The sequence below is a fragment of the Onychomys torridus genome, chromosome 2, assembly GCF_903995425.1.
Source record: "Onychomys torridus chromosome 2, mOncTor1.1, whole genome shotgun sequence".
NCBI lineage: Eukaryota > Metazoa > Chordata > Mammalia > Rodentia > Cricetidae > Onychomys > Onychomys torridus.
Genome location: NC_050444.1, coordinates 63,008,394 through 63,026,985, shown reverse-complemented (window position 1 = coordinate 63,026,985; position 18,592 = coordinate 63,008,394). Strand labels below are relative to the sequence as shown.

The 18,592-nt window shown below is 43.1% G+C and overlaps 1 protein-coding gene across 1 annotated transcript in view; it reads left to right on the top strand.

Annotated features, from left to right (window-relative positions):
• The window catches only part of Kif24 (kinesin family member 24), a 45,676-nt gene that overhangs the window by 17,004 nt on the left and 10,080 nt on the right, over positions 1–18,592 (top strand). Inside the window, exons 6-9 of the mRNA XM_036179200.1 lie at positions 9,629–9,750; positions 10,545–10,650; positions 14,517–14,588; positions 17,576–17,685. Coding sequence (XP_036035093.1) covers positions 9,629–9,750; positions 10,545–10,650; positions 14,517–14,588; positions 17,576–17,685 — 410 coding nt within the window. The remainder of the gene's footprint in view (positions 1–9,628; positions 9,751–10,544; positions 10,651–14,516; positions 14,589–17,575; positions 17,686–18,592) is intronic.

Sequence of the window (18,592 nt, the reverse complement as noted above, 5' to 3'; positions counted from 1 at the left end):
TCCAAAGGAATTTTGAAGTTTGCTTCTTTATTAAAAGTTATCTGTTTGTTATAGCAAATATAATATTTGTTCGTTGTTAAATCTAAACATTGCAGAAATATATAAAATGGTAGAAAATAAGAGCCCATTTACTATCCTTAGTGCACACACATTGTCTATGATATCCATTATTAATTGGTTGTTGTTTTTTCTTATTCAGAGGTCATTTATTGGTTTATGTGCTAATATATTTCTAGTGAACCTTCTTTCAATGGTCCTCAAGCCTGGATTTCTTGGGGGAGCAGATGCTGGGGATCAAACGCAGAGCCTTATACATACTAAGCAAGTACACTGCCATGAGCTTTGGGCTATCCTGGCTCAGTTCCAGCTTTACATTAGATCATTCATGGGCCCTTTCCTTCACTTAAAAAAATAGCTTAACTTTTTCTTTTTAAATAAGGTCTTATATAGCTTAGGCTGGCTTCCAACTTAATGTGTAACTAAGGATGACCTTCAATGTACAATCCTTGGGTCTCCAGCTCTCCAGTAAAATGATTAAAGGTGTAAGACACCAACTAGTTCTTTGTTTTGTTTTGTTTTGTTTTTGAGATAGGGTCTTTATGTAGCCTTGGCTGTCCTGGACTTTATGTAGACCTTGCTTGTCTTGAACTCACAGATATCCACCTGCCTCTGTCTGCCAAGTGCTGGGATTAAGTGTGTATACCACCACACCCTACTGTCATTATGTTTTAATGTTAATTGCAAATGTTTACTGAACACTTAATTATCTAACAAATATTTGGCTAGAGGGTTTTTTTTCAAATATCATGTGATTTAATCACCATAAAGTAAGATATGTATTATAAAGCTCTTCCAGATGAGCAAACTAAAGGTAAAATTGGAAGCTGGTCATCAAGAGAGCCAAGGGCTGGAAGAGCCAGCTTCCAGGCCAGATTTTCAACTCTGAAGCAGTACCTTTTCACAATCTATTGTGGATTATTAGGGATCAGTTTTTCTTAAGAAAGTAAAAAAACAAAACAAACAAAAAAACAAAAAAACCCACAACTCACTGAATTAATACATTTATGGCAGTATCTTCTGGGTTGTTTGCTTAAAAATTGAGCATTTACAGGCTATTTTTAACCACAAATAATAGGGCTTGGGGGCAATTTTGTAACCACTTTTTCAAAACAAAGTATTAAGAATTGCCAGTAATGGTGGAACATGCCTATAATTCTAACACTTGGGAAGCTGAATCATAAACCAGGCCAATCTGGGCAATAGAGTGAGACAAGGAGAGGGGAGGGGAAGGAGGACTTGGTTGTATGGGGCTGGAGAGATGGTTCAGTAGATAAGAGCACTTACTGCTTTGCAGAAGCACCCATGTTGGACAGTTCACAGATACTTGTAACACCAGTTCCTGGTAGATCCAGCCCCTCTGGCCTCCTTGGGCACCTGTTCTCCAGTGCACATATCCACACACGGAGAAACATAAGTAAAAATAAAAATAAGTCCGATTAGTAACACCATAGTTTCTGAGTTTGTTTTTCTAGCCCTTGCTTTTCTCGGAGGGTTGAGAGTACACATTTGTGTCTAATCACATCTCTGTGTGTTAGGATCTGACATAGCAGATCACCTAAGAGCCTTTTCTACTGACTCCAGAGGCAGGCACAGAATAAAAGAGGCAAGGGCTCTGAACATTCCCAAGCTGTCCAGAATGCCCTCTGCAGTGGAGTCCAAAGGAAAATGTTTCTCACACATGGATTCTCTGTGGTCTTGCCCTGCTTCCCCAGCCATGCGTCATTGTTAGGAGTCTGAGGTGACTCTAGTCCTTGGGATTCTAAATGGGAATGGAACAAACACTCTAGGGAAATCCCTTTTCCTTAACGTGGAGCCACAGCTGTGCTGCTTCCCCCTGCAGTGCTGGGAATCAAACCCAGGACCACACACATGCTTAGCAAGCAAGCACTCTGCCACTGAGCTCCATCACCAGTCCCATAACGGTGCTTACAGGACAGGACAGTCTGTGTCACGTGAGCCTCTCTTGGAAAAGTAGATAGCATTGTCTTATCCTAAAGGATTGTTCCTTAAAAAAGCATGAAGGTTTTGTTTATAAGCTTGTTATTGTTTTATTGCCGTTGATCCCCCAAGTTTATAACTACAGTCAGGAAGACATCAGAGATCCAGGTGGAAAGTTAATATCCATTATGGATACCTGACACAGTTCCGCTCATCAGCACTTATTGATGTGAAATCCCAGCACTTGCTTACTTAAATGTTACGCCTACACCCTCTCAGATGCAGTGTCCGTGCCCACTCAGGTATCACCCATGTGTTGGTTAGAGTGTCGTCTTCAAGTGTTACCCTCAGATAACCCTCAGGCTCACTCCAGCATGGCTACCTGATACTGCCTGCACAACTGGCAGCTTCGTTCTTCAAACAGGATCCTCCTGTCTTCCAGAAATTTGTCCTTCCAAGTCTGTCTGTCTGTCTGTCAGACTCCAGGCCTACTCTGCCCCTATGAGCAACTAATGAACAACTAACTGCCTGACACATTGCCCATATTTGGATTCAAGGTGTATTATTATTATTATTATTATTTTAATATTTATTTATTTATCTATTATGTATACAGCATGTATGACTGCACACCAGGAGAGGGCACCAGATCTCATTACAGATGGTTGTGAGCCACCATGTGGTGGCTGGGAATTGAACTCAGGACCCCTGGAAGAGCAGTTGGTGCTCTTAACCTCTAAGCCATCTCTCCAGCCCATTATTATTATTATTTTAAAGACATTGTTTAGGGAAGCTGGAGAGACGGCTCAGAGGTTAAGAGCACCGACTGCTCTTCCAGGGGTCCTGAGTTCAATTCCCAGCCACCACATGGTGGCTCACAACCATCTGTAATAGGTCTAGTGCCCTCTTCTGAAGTGCAGGCACACGTGCAGACAGAACACTGTTTATATGACAAATAAATCTTTAAAAAAAGAAAAAAACTTGTTTAGATTTATTTATTTATGTGTAGTGTTTTACCTGCGTGTATATATGTCTGATGGGGACTGAGACTGGATCCTATATAAGAGGAACAAGTACTCTTATCTGCTGAGCCATCTCGCCAGCCCCTCAAGGTTTTGTTTGTTTTTTAATTAATTAATTAAATTTTGGTCAGTCAATTAGAGATTTCCTAATTATTTAATTAAATAATTCCGATAGCTTTTTATATTTTTTAAGGTTTGTTTTTGGGGCTGGAGAGATGGCTCAGTGGTTAAGAGCACTGACTGCTCTTCCAGAGGTCCTGAGTTCAATTCCCAGCACCCACATGGCAACTCACAACCATCTGTAACTCCAGTTCCAGAGGATCTGACATTCTCACACAGATATACATGCAGGCAAAATACCAATGCACACAAAATAAAAATAAATGAAATTTTAAAAAAAGATTTTTATTTATGTTTATGTGTGATGTATGACACGTGAGCATAGGTGCCCACAGAGACCAGAAGGTATCAGATACCCTGGAACTATAATTACATAGAGTGTGAGCCCCCACCCCCACCCCTGGTGTAAAAACTGGGACCCAAACCCAATTCTCTTCAAGAGCAGCAAATATTCTTAGCCACCGAACCATCTCCATCGCCTAATAGCTACTTTATATAATCACAGGCTTTTATTCTCAAGACTTCTGATACCTGCTCATATTTTTATCATTGCTTTATCAGTAAAGATCCATACAAGAAGATGCCCCCTTAGGTGGATCTCAGTTGTGTGTGGAAGGTAGAGACTGTACCCAGTACCGCTGCTTTTCAGTCAAGGATGACATGCACAGTACTAACCACTCAAGTGTTTGTGGTGCTTTGGCATTTGTGCAGGAAAGCTCAATGGTTAAAGTCTTGTGGCCAGATAAAGCTGGGGGCTCTGGCTTTCCTTCTTCCCATTCCCACTCCCACTTCTTTTTTTTTTTTTGATGTAGACTGAGGAACCTGTGGCATCCCCAGTAATTGATAAGCTATATTTCCCATGAAATTCTGATGAAGACAACTGTTTGTCTTGGAAACATATATAGATGTCAGTCCTTTCTGTCTTTGTAAAATTACTTTGTGAATTTATCATGTCCTGGTCATGGTACTGTGTGCTCTACATATACATCGTATACATTTTGGTTTGCATAACTTGACTTTAAACAGTGATTTGCTATATAGCCTTGGCTGACCTAGAATTCAATGTGTTGACCACATTGTTCTTACTTTGGCAATCCTCTTACCTCTGCCCCTTGAGTGCTGGGATTAGAGGCATAAACACTGTGTCTGGTACCACTCCCTCTCTAGTACTGGAGATTGAACCTGGGATCGTGTGCATGCTGAGCAGGTATTCTGCCATGAATGACACCCCCTCCACCCATCCCAAAAGGAAAAGACAAGACAGTAAATAGCAAGGAAGAAAGTCCCAGACCCAACAAGGCAAACATTAAGTCCCGTAGTCAGTGCCCAGCATCTGGTATACATGATGGCATGGTGCAGCTCCAGCAGTCTGGACAGCTGCTCGTGGCCTTGCTACTTGTAGCCCACGTGGCCTTTTTCTTGAGTTGGCTTTGCTCTTTGCCTGCAGTTTTCCTCAGCAAACACCGAGCTTTTTAAACATTTATTTATTATGTATACAGTATTCCGTCTGCATGTATGCCTGCAGAGGGCACCAGATCTCATTACAGATGGTTGTGAGCCACCATGTGGTTGCTGGGAATTGAACTCAGGACCTTTGGAAGAGCAGCCAGTGCTCGTAACCACTGAGCCATCTCTCCAGCCCAATCATGCTTTTTAATACAGGTTTTATGAGTCAAACTTTAGCTTGCATGACAAGTACCTTACCAACGGGGTCATCTTCCCAGCCTTGGGTTCTCTCCCCCCCCCCCCCCAATTGGTTTCTCTGTATAGTCCTGGCTGTTCTGGAACTCACTCTCTAGACCAGGCTGTCCTGAACTCAGAGATCCCTGTGGTGGGTATTGTGTTCCCCGAAATAAACATATCTGGCGCCCAACGTTCAAGGTACGAATTCATGAAATAGCCTCTTGCCTGTGGCCTTGCGGGCCCACACATGCTGGTAGGATTTACTGAAGAAGGCAGAGGCAGGAGGATCCCGAGTTGAGGCCGGCCTAGGAGAAGCTTCGACCCAGGGCAGAGACACAGTGTCGGTGGGACCATGGAGGCAGTGACTGCTGCTCCGAGTTGCCGGCTGCTTCTCATCGTGTTGGTGACTGTGGTGATGCTGCTACCTGGAACAAAGAATGTACTGCTGCTTGTTCAGAGAAGAATTGCCAGGACCAGTGTGTTACAAGAAAGCATCGGCAAAGGTCAGTTTGGAAAAGGTTGGCAAGAGAAATGCTGGGGAGAAATTGCTGTGAAGATTTTCTCTTCTAGGGAAGAATGTTCATGGTTCCGAAAGACAGACAGACATGAGATTGTGATTACTCCAAACCACAGAGGAAGCAAAAAAAAAAAAAAAAAAAAAAATCTAAAGGGAACCATGATCATGCCTAACAGTGACTTTGAAATCTTCAAAAGGATGATGGGACTCCACAATTATGATGCCACATGGACTATGGTAAAGCCATTATTGCCATGGAAAGATCAACTTTGGATTACAAACTGTTTAGGACAATTTTGAGATGGCTAGCTGATGATCCAGTCTGACAGACTACCTGAACAAGGACTTGAAACAAGCCCTGCACTTTCTCACTATTCAGCGGCGGGACAAATGATACAGGACTTGACAATTAAACCCCAAAATTTTCTTTTCAGGATCCCCTAAAGATGGATGTAATTTTAAGAAAACAACGCCCACATCCCCAAAAGGTGGGATGGGAAGTTTTTGGTCGTTTAATGAGTTTTGGATATCGTCATTGTTTATGATGATTGGTTACAAGTTGTTAATTGTTAATGGTCAGGAAAAAAAGCTGAACATAAAGATTAGATTCAGAGGTTTTGTTAAAAAAAAGAAAAGTAAAAAGAGAAAATAGATATGAGGTAGATCACTGAATCTACCCTGAGAAAAAAGATAAAGAAATAATAGGATAAGTGGGTAGATCACTGAATCTACTCTAAAAAGAAAAAGGAGAAGATATAAAAATGACAAAAGGTAGACTACTGAATCTATTATGAAAAGAAAAGATAGGATAAGTAATGAAAAATTTTTGTCTGAGTTTATCAAATGTTACTGGACTGGACATTATTATAGATAATGGAGTTTTTTACCTGAATCTGTCAAATGTTAATGGACTAGACATCATTAATGTAATCTTGACTATGTATATTGTATATACTTATTGGATATGATTTTTCTTGTATTAGTTATAACCTTTTTTTAATTTTAGACAAAAACAGGGGAAATGTGGTGGGTATTGTGTTCCCCGAAATAAACATATCTGGGGTCAGAGAACAGACAGCCACTAGAACAGAGCCAGAAATGGTGGCTAGAAAATGGGAAGAGTAAGCCATAGCAGAAGCTGGGTGGTGGTGGTATACACCTTTAATCCCAGCACTTGGGAGGCAGAGCCAGGTGGATCTCTGAGTTCAAGGCCACTTTAGAAACAGCTCAGCATGGTGACCTACCCCTTTAATCCCAGGGAGTGGGGGCAGAAAGAAAAAGGTATATAAGGCGTGAGGACCAGGAACTAAGAAAGAAAAAGCATGTAGTTAGTTTAAGCTTTGGAGCAACACAGTTCAGCTGAGATTCATGTGGAGAAGGACTCAGAAGCTTCCAGCCTGAGGAAACAAGATCACCTGAGGAACTAGCAAGGTGAGATAGCTGTGGCTTGTTCTGCTTCTCTGATCTTCCAGCATTCACCCCAATAACTGGCCTCAGGTTTGTTCTTATTAATAAGAACTCTTTGAGATTCATACTACAGATCCCCCTGGTGCTGAGATTAAAGGTGTGCACCATCACTGCCCAGCCCTTGCTTCTTTTTCATGGTGCTAATCTGTTTAATAACCCCACCCTCCTTGTTCACAGCTTTCAGCTCACCTCTTTTCTAGCCAGATTACATGTTTTTAAAATCCTCTGCTGTTTGCTCCAATTGTTACTATAAATCTGCCTGAACACTGGTAACTGCTACAGCCAGGACAATATGCTTTCTTGAACCTTCAAGTCAAATTAGTCAGTCACCTTTCAATTCAGCCTTCTGCAAAGATTCTGGACATGGACAAAATATAGACAAATTCTTTGCCAAAATGTAACCTGAGTGGCTTCTGGTCTTATTCCAGTAGCGTCCTTGTTCCAATCTTTCCCACCAGCATCCCTGTGGATGTTCTGGTCTGCTGAACTCCTACCACAGTCCTGCTGTAACTTCTCTGTTTACAGTGTTCCAGGACTACTGACGTCACTCAAATTCATCTCCACAAACTTTGGGTTCTGTTTGTTTGGTTGGTTTTGATTTTGGTTTTGGTTTTGATTTTTTGAGGCTGAGTCTCACTATGTAGACCAGGCTGGCCTTGAACTCAGATCTGCCTGCCTCTGGTTTCCAAATGCTGGGATTAAGAGTGAGAAATTCTTTTTGGTTTTTGAGACAGGCTCAAGTGTGTCAAGTTGGTTTCTGCCGAGCTTACCTTGTGGCCTTGGATGACCTTAGCCTTCCTGACCCTCCTGCCTCCTCCTAAGGACTAGGATTACGGTGTGCAGTGTTGGGTCAGAACCAGGGTCAGCACGCGCTGGGCAAGCGCTCTATCAGCCTCTCCAGCTAAACTGCATTCCCAGCCCAGAACTTACTTCATAAATATAGTTATTTATTAAAACTTTTCCATTTTACATACCAACCCCAGTTCCCCCTCCCTCCCCTTCTCCCACCTCCTCGCCTCCCTCCCACTCTACCCCATCCACTCCTCAGAGTGGGTAAGGAGGCCTCCCAAGGTAGAGAACAAAGTCTGGCATACCAAGTTGAAGGAGAGCCTAGCCCCTCCCCCTTGTATCAAGGCTGAGTAAGGTATCCCAGCACAGGGAATGGGCTCCAAAAAGCCAGTTCATGCACTTGGGATAAGTCCTGGTCCTACTGTCAGGGACCCCACAAACAGATCAAGCCACACAACTGTCATCCACAGTCAGTGGGTCTAGTTCAGTCCCATGCAGGTTCCTGAGCTGTCAGTCCAGAGTCAGTGAGCTCCAGCTAGCACCGGTCAGCTGTCTCTGTGGGTTTCCCCATCATGATCTTGATCCCTCCTCCTCCTCCTCCTCCTCCTCCTTTTTGAATGCCATTTATTGAAGGAGGGAGGAGGTCTTAAATACAGGCTTACAGCACAATGGAAGAACCCCGATGGGCAGAAGTTTGCTTCTGATTTTTTTTTTTTTTTTTTTTGGAGCTGAGGATTGAACCCAGGGCCTTGTGCTTGCTAGGCAAGCGCTCTACCACTGAGCTAAATCCCCAGCCCAAGAACTTACTTATTTTTACTTAGCTTAAAAAAATTAAATTAAAAAAAAAAGGACATAAAGCCCTTACCCTACTTGATAAGGTATTTTGAAGCTTGTTGAGTTTGATTCTGTCAGTATTTGGATTCTTAATTTGGAAAACATGACTATGTTCAATATGATACAAATTAAAATTCTGAGCGTCTGGGGGAGGGGATGAGCTAGAAGTTTCTTATTCTTAATTCTTGTAAAGTAAATGAATTTATCTAGCGTGCCCACAGTGTAGTAGAAACCACTCGGACTTTGGAGTTAGATATTCTGGATGTGGACTTTGGCTCCACCACATAAGTTATTTGACTATGAGAAGCAAGCCTTTGAATTTGTTTCTTGACTTTGGCATAGTAATCATACTTAAGTCACATTAGGTTATTATGAGGATTCTTTCTATCACCTAATGATTAAAGGTTTTTTTATTCTTTGTACTCAGTACTTCTCTCGCTATCCAAAATCAGGGTAACAAATGGCACAAACCTATAATCTCAGTACTTGAGAGGCAGAGTCAGGAAGATAACTAGTTAGAAGCCATCTGCTACATTATGAGACCCTGTCTAAATTTTTTTTTTAATCAAGGTAATATGTTCATATATGATTATATTTTCGTTGTTTGGAGGCCTGAGACTTCTCTTCCCCTCCTCCACTCCTTTGTGGCCAAAAGATCCCAGTTAGTCTTGACTCCCAGGCAGAGGTGAGGGAGTCCTAGAGTCAAGGGAAGGTACAGGCACATGAAATAACTCACTTCCCTGTTCCTGAATATCAGGTTTGGCCTCCTTCATGCCTGCATCCTGGTGAGCAGGTGGATGTGATCAGTCATTCTGCAATGTACGTTTCTGTCCTTTGCTCCAGTTACTAAGATAGATGAATGCTGTGAGACCTTGCTCTGGAGCCAAGTTTTGCCCTGGGGATCTTGGTTAGGCTAGATCCATCAAAGATATTAAAAAGAGTGCATAAGATTAAGAAGTAAATTAGCTCTTGAGCCATTGAATGTTCTCCCCCAAGATTAGTGTTCCACATTGTTCTCACTGCTGTTGGTATTTACTCTGTGTGATTTAGTGTCTGGGCAGATTTCCACCTGGATATCAAAACTGCAGGATGCTAACAAAACCACAGGCCTGGGCTCTGCTGCTTGCTTAGGCAGCTTTCCGGAGCCAGAGACTGTTTTCTCCCAGAGGAAGTCATCGTCCTGTGCATGTATTTCCAGGTGATCTTAAAGGGCAGCAAGGAACGCAGCACTGGGGCCACCAGCGTCAACGCAGACTCCTCTCGATCCCACGCTATCATCCAAATTCAGATCAAAGATTCAGCCAAGAGGACATTTGGCAGGTGAGCTGGAATTAGGAGGAGAATTGCATTGTCTGCCTTTCCATATGTGACTTTGAAATATATATGCTAAACGCGGGACACCCTGCCACTTTGGATCTTCATTGCAGGGATATAGAGTAAGTGTTGTTAGCCCTGAAATAAATCATTGTATAAAGTGCCATCAGTTGATTAACCATGAAGTAATGACCTATTGTTGGTCAACCCAAAGTTATTAAAAGGGACATTGATTACTTCTAACGTGAAACACAGTATCAGCAGAGAAACAGCAAGGAATGCATCTCAGAGAGCTTGCAGGCCATAAATGGGGGTTGGGGATCCATTCTTCTTGAAAGAAGATGTAAGACAATTGGATCCGTTCATTGCTTTTCGGGTGCTGTCTTAGCAAACTCTGCCATGCTGATGGATGAGCCTGTCTCCCCTCTGAGTAATGAGTCCTTCTCTTTTTTTCATCCTTTCTTGTTAGAAAACAGCCAATAAAACTTTCTATTTAATTATCTAAGTAGTCACCTAACTGATTTGCATTATGGTCACTTACCCTTGTGGGGAAATGCTTTATTAATTTCGGTCATGCTTCCTCACAAATAAGTAGAGCCGATGGAAGTGTCTAAGTGAACAGTGCCGCTCCAGCTGACAGACAGACACATCAGGATCGTATGATGTTGTTGGAAGACTAACAATAATGTCTTTTATTTCCTGAGGATGAGCTGTGCTCATTTCTTCCTGAGGTCACAAAATATTGCTAATGTGGAAATAAAGCAAATCCCCAAAGAATTTTGCTGTGTCTTTTTACCTAGGATCTCTTTCATTGATTTGGCTGGCAGTGAAAGAGCAGCAGATGCCAGGGACTCAGACAGACAGACAAAGATGGAAGGCGCAGAAATAAACCAGAGTCTTCTGGCTGTAAGTTGTTCAGAATCTAAAAATCCTTTGTTTTGTTTTGTTTTTAAGAGATTTTGCCCTAAAATGAAGCCAGTTGGTGAGTCTGGGTAGAAGGGCAGCAGGCATGCTTTCACCTAACACTGATGGTCTGAGCGGAACTGCAGCCTCTCCACAACGCTGGGCCTCCCCTTCCCCCCCCCCCCCCCCCCCCCTTGCCCTTTTCCTCATTCCCTACCCGTTAAACACTGCGATTGCTAAATGGCTAAGAAAGCTTTTTCTTGCTCCGAAATTTAAACTATACTTCGGGGATGCAAACACAGAAAGTGGTATATCCTTCAGATACTTGCCACTCAGTTTCAGCAGTTGAAAACCTTACCCAGGGCCAGGAAGGTGGCTCCACAGGTAAAGGTACTCGCTACCTAGCCTGACATCTGGGGTCTGATCTCTAGGACCCACATGGTAGAAAGATAGTAACTCCTACAAGCTGTCCTCTGACCTCCACATTATGCACCATGACACCACATACATGCACACACAAAATAAGAAGTATAAAGACAAGAACCCAAGCAGTCCCATCCTTCCCATGGTTGGATTACTTTATTATTATCATATGTGTATATGGGCACATACATGGCAGGTGTGTGGAGGTCAGAGAACAACTTTTGGAAATTGGTTTTCTCCTTCCATCATGGGTTCCAGGGACCACACTCAGGTGGGCAGGCTTGTGTGGCAAGAGCTTTTGCTCAGTGAGCCATCTCACCAACTCCTGGTTGGATCAAAGGGAACCCTACTCATCAAGCCATTTTATAAATACCCCATATACCTCAAAGGAAGGGGCTCTTTTTAAAAGTAATTTATTGCTTTTATTTCATGTGCATTCATGTTTTGCCTGCATTATGACTGTGTGAAGGTGTCAGAATTCCTGACTGGAGTTACAGGCTGTTATGAGCTGCCATGTGGGTGCTGGGAATTGAACCTGGTTCCTCTGGAAGAGCAGCCAGTATTCTTAACCACTGAGTCATCTCTCCAGCCCTGGGCTCTTTATTTTTTAAATGTATCCACAATTAACATTATCGTACTTTTAATGTTACCTCTTAATAAGTATTTAAAAACCTCTAGCTGCCCCATAACTGTCTTTTCACAGTTGGTTACTGAAGGTGAAGACACTTTCCTCATTGCTTTCCCAAACCTGCTTTGTTTTCTGTATCAGCACAGTCTTTTAGGGGGTGGGTAATCACTTGCCTGTATCTTTGCCCACATTCTAGACACAGATAACTACATCCCACGTCTGTTCTCTAGATTTCCAAAAGTGGTTAGGATCTGTATATTTGCTGTTCAATATGGTTAGGTTGTTTTGTTTGGTTTTTAAATTTTATTTATTTTTTGTGTATGGGTGTGTTGCCTGCATATATGTCTGTGTACCATGTGTGTCTGGTTTATAGGTTGAGACCAGAAGAAGGCAGCATCAGATCCTCCAGACTGGAGTTACAGACAGTTGTGAGCCACCATAGGGGTAGTGGAAATCAAACCCGGGTCATTGTTATCAAAAGAAGCATCCACGATATCATCTCTTCTGGAAATTTTCCAGTGCTAAAAATAGGAGATACTGGATTGATATTTAATAAAGAAGTATATTGCTGAGTATGATGGTGTATATCTATAATAACATTCCAGTGCTCTTAACAACTGAGCCGTCTCTCCAGCCCCCAGTGTAGCTAGTCTTACTTAAGATGTCTCTAAAGTAAAATACACAGAGGATTTTGAAAATTTGTTATTAAAAAAAGCATATAAAATATCTCAGTAATATATTTTCATATTTGCTATATCTAAAAGTAATACTTTGAATATTATAGGTTAAGTAAAATATAATTATCATTTATTCTACCAGCCACAGGTGTACTTTTAGTGTTTCTGTATGCCATTCAGTTGGGTTTTCCTGACTCTGCATGGCAAGTTTAGTAAGTACTCTCACCCTCGCCTTATAGATTAGGGTGCAGGTGCAGATGGGCTGAATGAACTGGTCAAGTGCCCACGGCCTTTAACCAAAAATGTGTGATTCTGATATCATAAACTATGGTCCACCCAGGAAGAGCTCCATCCTCTTTAAAATGAGATGGTAGGGGCTATTGAGATGGCCCACGCTTGCCGTAAAAGCCTGACAACATGTGCTAAATCCGTGTAACCCATGTAAAGGTGAAAGAGAAGAACTGATTCCACAAAGTTGTTCTCTGACCATTAGGTGTACAAGCATGTATGTATATGTACACACACTAATAATAATAGTATTAAAAGAAAAATAAAGGAGATGGTAGGTAGTGTGAAGTAATTGCTCAGTACTTAGATTTCTACTGCTGTGATAGAAACACATGACCAAAAGCAACTTGGGGAGGTGGATTTATGTAACCTACTGGTTACAGTCCATTATCAGGGGAAACCAAGACAGGAGCCCTCAGGCAGGAACCTGGAGGCAGGAACTGAAACAGGCCATGAAGGAACACTGTTTACTGGCTTGCTCTCCATGGCTTTTTCAAACTACTTTCTTACACAGCCCAGGACACCTACTCAGGGGTGGCACTACCCACAGTGCTCTGGGCTCTCCCACAGCCTTCATTAATCAAGAAAATGTCTTACTGAATTGTTGATAGGCCAGTCTGGTGGAGGTGTTTTCTCAGTTGAGATTCCTCTTCCCAGACAGCTGTAGAGTCTAGCTTGTGTCAAATTGACAAAAAAACAAACAAACAAACAAAACTAACTAACTAACAGGACAGTAGCATTCTGTCTCTGCTGCTCTAATTTTTCCTTCTCTAGTCAGTTTATATCCAAATCTGCACTTGAATTTATTCCTATAGGTGTACATGTATGAGGGAGAGGAAAGTAGCTTAGGCATGTTCTCTACTTGAGCACACCAGTAGTTGTGAAGAGGGAAAAACAGGTGAGCCAGGCTCACTGTGTGAGCTTGGACTCAGGATCTGAGGCTGGCTTCCCGGGTTCATCATCTCACTTTGGATTCAGCTAATCTGGGACCACAGCCCCTAAGTCCTGGGCAAGACAGCCCAGGACACTGTTCTCCCATTCTTGCTTGCTTTTACCTGTCGGACAGGAAACAGCAGGACATTTGACTTTTTTTTAGGAACATTTCCTGAGTGTGGTTTGTTTGCCTGTTTGCTTTTACAGGATCTTGAGATTTGGTTTAATGTTTTATTTATGCGTATGTGTGATGTGTGCCACATATGTTTGGGTGTCTGAAGAGGCCAGAAGAGGGTGTTAAATCCCCTAGAGCTGGATGGATTTAACAAGTGGTTGTGAGCCGCCCAGCGTGAGTGCTAGGAACCAAACTTTGTTCCTCCGGAAGAACAGCCAGCACTCTTCCATTTTTTGAGACAGGATTTCTCTGTGTAAGATCCCTGGCTGTCCTGGAACTTGTAGACCAGGTTGGCCTTGGACTCACAGAGATCCACCTGCCCCTGCCTCCCGAGTACTGGGATTAAAGGTGTGTGCCACCACTGCCCAGCAAGCAGCCAGCACTCTTAACTGCTGACTATACTTTTTTTTTTTTTTTTTTTAAAGAAAGCTAAGCTTCCTGGCCTGGAGAGATGGCTCAGAGGTTAAGAGCACTGGCTGCTCTTCCAGAGGACCTGAGTTCAGTTCCCAGCACCCACATGGTGGCTCGTAACCATCTATAAACTCCAGTCCCAGGGGATCCGATGACCTTCTTCTGGCCTCTGTGGGCACTAGATACATGTATGGTGCACTGATGTACATGTAGGCAAAACACTCATATATATAAATTAAAATAAACTTTAAAAGAGAAAGAAGCTGATGACTGTCCCTCACCTTTTTTTTTTTTTTTTTTTTTGCCATATTGATGTATTGTTTATTCTTTACAGCTGAAAGAATGTATTCGAGCACTGGACCAGGAACACACCCATACGCCTTTCAGGCAGAGCAAATTGACTCAGGTAAAGTTAAACAAAAGCCTTGAGTCTTTTCTGGTTCATTCATTGTTCCTTCCTCCTTCACTTTGTTAATTTAGTCAGGTGTCCACTACCAGCAAGCCATGGTGCTAAGCATAGCTAACTATGCTGGGAGAAAGAAGCTGGGTGTCGTTTTCCTCCAGCGGCTGTCGGTACTCGGGCAGAGATGTATGCAGCAGCGTCAAGCAGTCCAGTCCAGAGGTGCCCTGCTCTCCTTCTCACTACCTGTCCAGTTAGTTCACAGTTCACCCCGAGCAGAGTCATTGCAGGAACCATGGGCAGTGTCTCTTACTGGCTCGCTCCCAGGCCCATGCTTAGGTGAGGACCACCTGCCCTGGATGGTGCAGCTCACTGTGGCCTCCTACCTCAGTTAACGAGACAGTCGCTCACAGGCCAATCTGATCTGAGGGGCCCCAGCAGTAAGACTCCCTTCTCAGATGACTTGGCTGTGTAAGGTTGACAAAGCTAACAGGATACCACCTTTCCATGTTCTTCCAGTGTAAACAACCTTACTGCAGGGGTGGTGGCCTCTTCCTGAAGTCTAGCTACTCAGGATGCTGAGCAGGAGGATCACTTGAACCCAGGAATTCAAGACCAGCCTGGAAACATAGAAGCTTATCTAAAGACATAAAATGCTGGCTACAGTGGTGTGTGTCTGTGTTCCCAGCAACATAGGCTGAGGCAGAAGGATTGCTTGAGCCCATACAATGGAGATCAGTCTGGGCAACATAATGAGATCCTGTCTGTCTACCCCTGACCAACAAAACAAGGGGGAATAGGCTGGGGTATAGCTCAGTGGTGGTACTTGCCTTATATGCACCAGATCCTCAGGTCCTGGGGAAATACCTATATATTATTTAGTAGAGTTACTAGGTCTTGAACTTGAGATCCTCTTGCCTTAGTCTTCTGAGCATCTCGGGTTGCAGGCCTACACTACCAGGCCCAGCCTGGTTACCTTGTCTTTCTATTGTCGTGCAGATGACTGGAAGGCACCAGTAGATGTTCAGTCAGGTCTAGATGAGCTGCACAGGAACAACCTAGGGAGGGGTTTGTCTAGGGAGAAACAGATGTGAAAGGAGTTATATGGTCTTGAGCTCTTTGAACATTAGGTCCTGTACACAGGAGATAGATTGGTCTTGGGAGACCAAGAGGAAGACCTTGGATAAGAACCCACAGGAGCCAGAGTTAGTGCTCTCTGTACTGAATATAACTTCTCTCTTTTCAATTATGTGTGTGTGTGTACATGTGGGAATGTAGTAGAGTGAGTTGAGTCTAAAGGTGTCTGACTCCCTGGAACTGCAATTCCAGATGGTTATGAACCACCTAACATGGGTCCTGGGAACTGAACTTGGATCCCTTGGGAGAGTCCAAACCACTCTTAACCACTGATCTATCTTCTCAACCCCTGAGTGTTTCTCCTCAAACATGATTTAACCAGAGACCCAGGATACCATTCCTGATTCTGACACTGAACTTTGTTTTTAAATAAGTTTTCATCCCCAGGAAACGTGCTTCTCCTTTTAAAAAAAGAATAATCTCAACAAGTCATATGATATAAAGTAGAGCTAGGCATGGTAGCACACACCTTTAATCCCAAGCACTCAGGAGGTGGAGGCAGAGGCAGACAGATTTCTGAGTTCCAGGCCAGCCTAGTAGTGAGTTTCAGGCAAGCCAGGGCTACATATTGAGACCTTATCTCCACTTCAGGGGGAAAAATAGTAGAAGATAAAGGGTGCCTTAAAATCTAATCAAGTTGACAACTAAGGTTAACTACCTCAGTAGTGAAGGAAGTTCCCACTTCTAGGCCTTTAACCTGAGCAAAGTTCTATCACCTTCTTATGTACAAGAATGCTGGGTTTTCTTAAACTATTTTTCTTTGTATTCATTTGTGTGTAGGATTATATATGAGCATGATTTAGTTGTACAGTCTTCACCCATGTACCATCAGAGGCCAAAAGACCTCAGGAGTCCTGCACTGTCACGTTCTTTCCACTTTTTCCCAAGAGATATAGGATCTTTCATTAAACCCGGAGCTAGGCTGGTAGCCGTAAGCTCCATCAGCCCTCCCGTAGCCGTGCCTCAACAGCACTGGGATTATAGGTACTCCCAGCTGTGCCTGGCTTCTTACATGAGGGAATGTGAACTCCTGTCCTCACACTGGCTCTGACCTGCCGAGCCATCTCCTCAGCACCGTAAATGTTAGTTTTTCTAGTGGTTTATTTGTGTTTCTCTGATTACTGGGAAGTACCTTTTGCTTTGTTTGTTGGTTATTTGTCTGTCTTTCTTTTTTGTTTTGTTTTGGTTTGGTTTTTGGTTTTTTGAGACAGGGTTTTTCTGTGTAGCTTTGGAGCCTGTCCTGGATCTTACTCTGTAGTCCAGGCTGACCTCGAACTCACAGAGATCCTTCTGCCTCTGCCTCCCAAGTGCTGGGATTAAAGTTCACTGCTGAGCCAGTTATTTGTATTTCTTATTCCTTTTTTTTTCATCTTTTTTTTTTTTTTAAGGTTTACTTATTATGTATACAGTGTTCTGTCTGCATGTATCTCTGCACACCAGAAGAGGGCACCAGATCTCATTACAGATGGCTGGGAATTGAACTCAGGAACTCTGGAAGAGGAGCCAGTGCTCTTAACCGCCATCTCCCACTTTTTTAAGATTTATTTTTATTCATGTGTATGTCTTGCCTCTGTGTATGTCTGTTCACCACATGTGTGCCACTGAGACCAGAAGAGGACCTCAGATCCCCTGGAACTGAAGTTACAGATGGTTGTGAGCCACCATGGGTGCAGGGAACTGAATCCAAAGCCTCTGTAGGAACAGCCAGTGCTCTAACTACTGAGCCATCTCTCCAGTCTAATGTATTTCTTCTTTTGTAAAATGTCTTTTGTGAATAGAGAAAGCTGTGGCCAGCATCTTCACACATAGGTAATCAATATGCCCTTTGTTCATTGGCCTGTCTCTTGGTTTGACAGGTCCTGAAGGACTCTTTCATTGGCAATGCCAAAACTTGCATGATTGCCAACATCTCACCAAGCCACATAGCCACAGAGCACACACTGAATACCTTGCGCTATGCTGACCGGTAAGTTGGCTATAGGATGTCAGGTTGTGCTGGATGGTGGTGGTGCATGCCTTTAACCCCTGCACTTGGGAAGCAGAGGCAGGCAGATCTCTGTGAGCTCGAGGACAGCCAATGCTACATAGTGAAACCCAATCTTGAGAAACCAAAAAAGAAAAAACAAAGTCAGATTGTATGTGTAGGTCACATGTGTTTGTGTACATGCCTTTCAGACATACAGTGATCTGGCATTGAACTCCACAGCCCACTTCCTGGAGATACTGTACTAGCATTTTGAAAAATAAGACCAATGAACCCTACTTTTCTGTGTGTGACAAGAGAAAGATGCCACATGTCCCTGTTCAGGAATTGATGCCATCGGTAGCTTCTCAATGTCCACTAGGAAATGGAATATTAACCTAGTGTGGCAGGCTCAGCTTTTCTTTCTGCTCACCTCAGCACTGTTTGTAGGGACATACATGTAGGTCTAGAAAGGACCAATCTGGACATGTCAAAAAAGATAAAGGCCCAAAGAAGGAGAAGAACTTCCCAAGGACTTATTAAAAGTTGGTGGCAGAGGTGGCACCTCTTTAAGAAAAATTGCAGGAGGTGTTGGGGTGGGTTATGTAGAAGTCGGACGACGACTTCTGGTAGTCAGTACCCTCTACCCTATGGGTCCCGGGGGTCAAATTCAGATCGTCAGACTTGGCAGCAAGTTCCTTTGCCCACTGAACCATCCTGCTGGTCTTAAAGCTAGCACCCATTAAGTGCTTGGCCAGGCTTCTCTCTGAAGGGAGTTTAGAATCTGCCAGCATCCTTCCCTCCCATCTCTACTTACAGTTAGTCTCTTATAGAAGTAAGAACATGTTATAAAAATGTTTTAGATTATTTTATGTATATTAAGCGTTTTGCATGTATTATGTGCACTCCA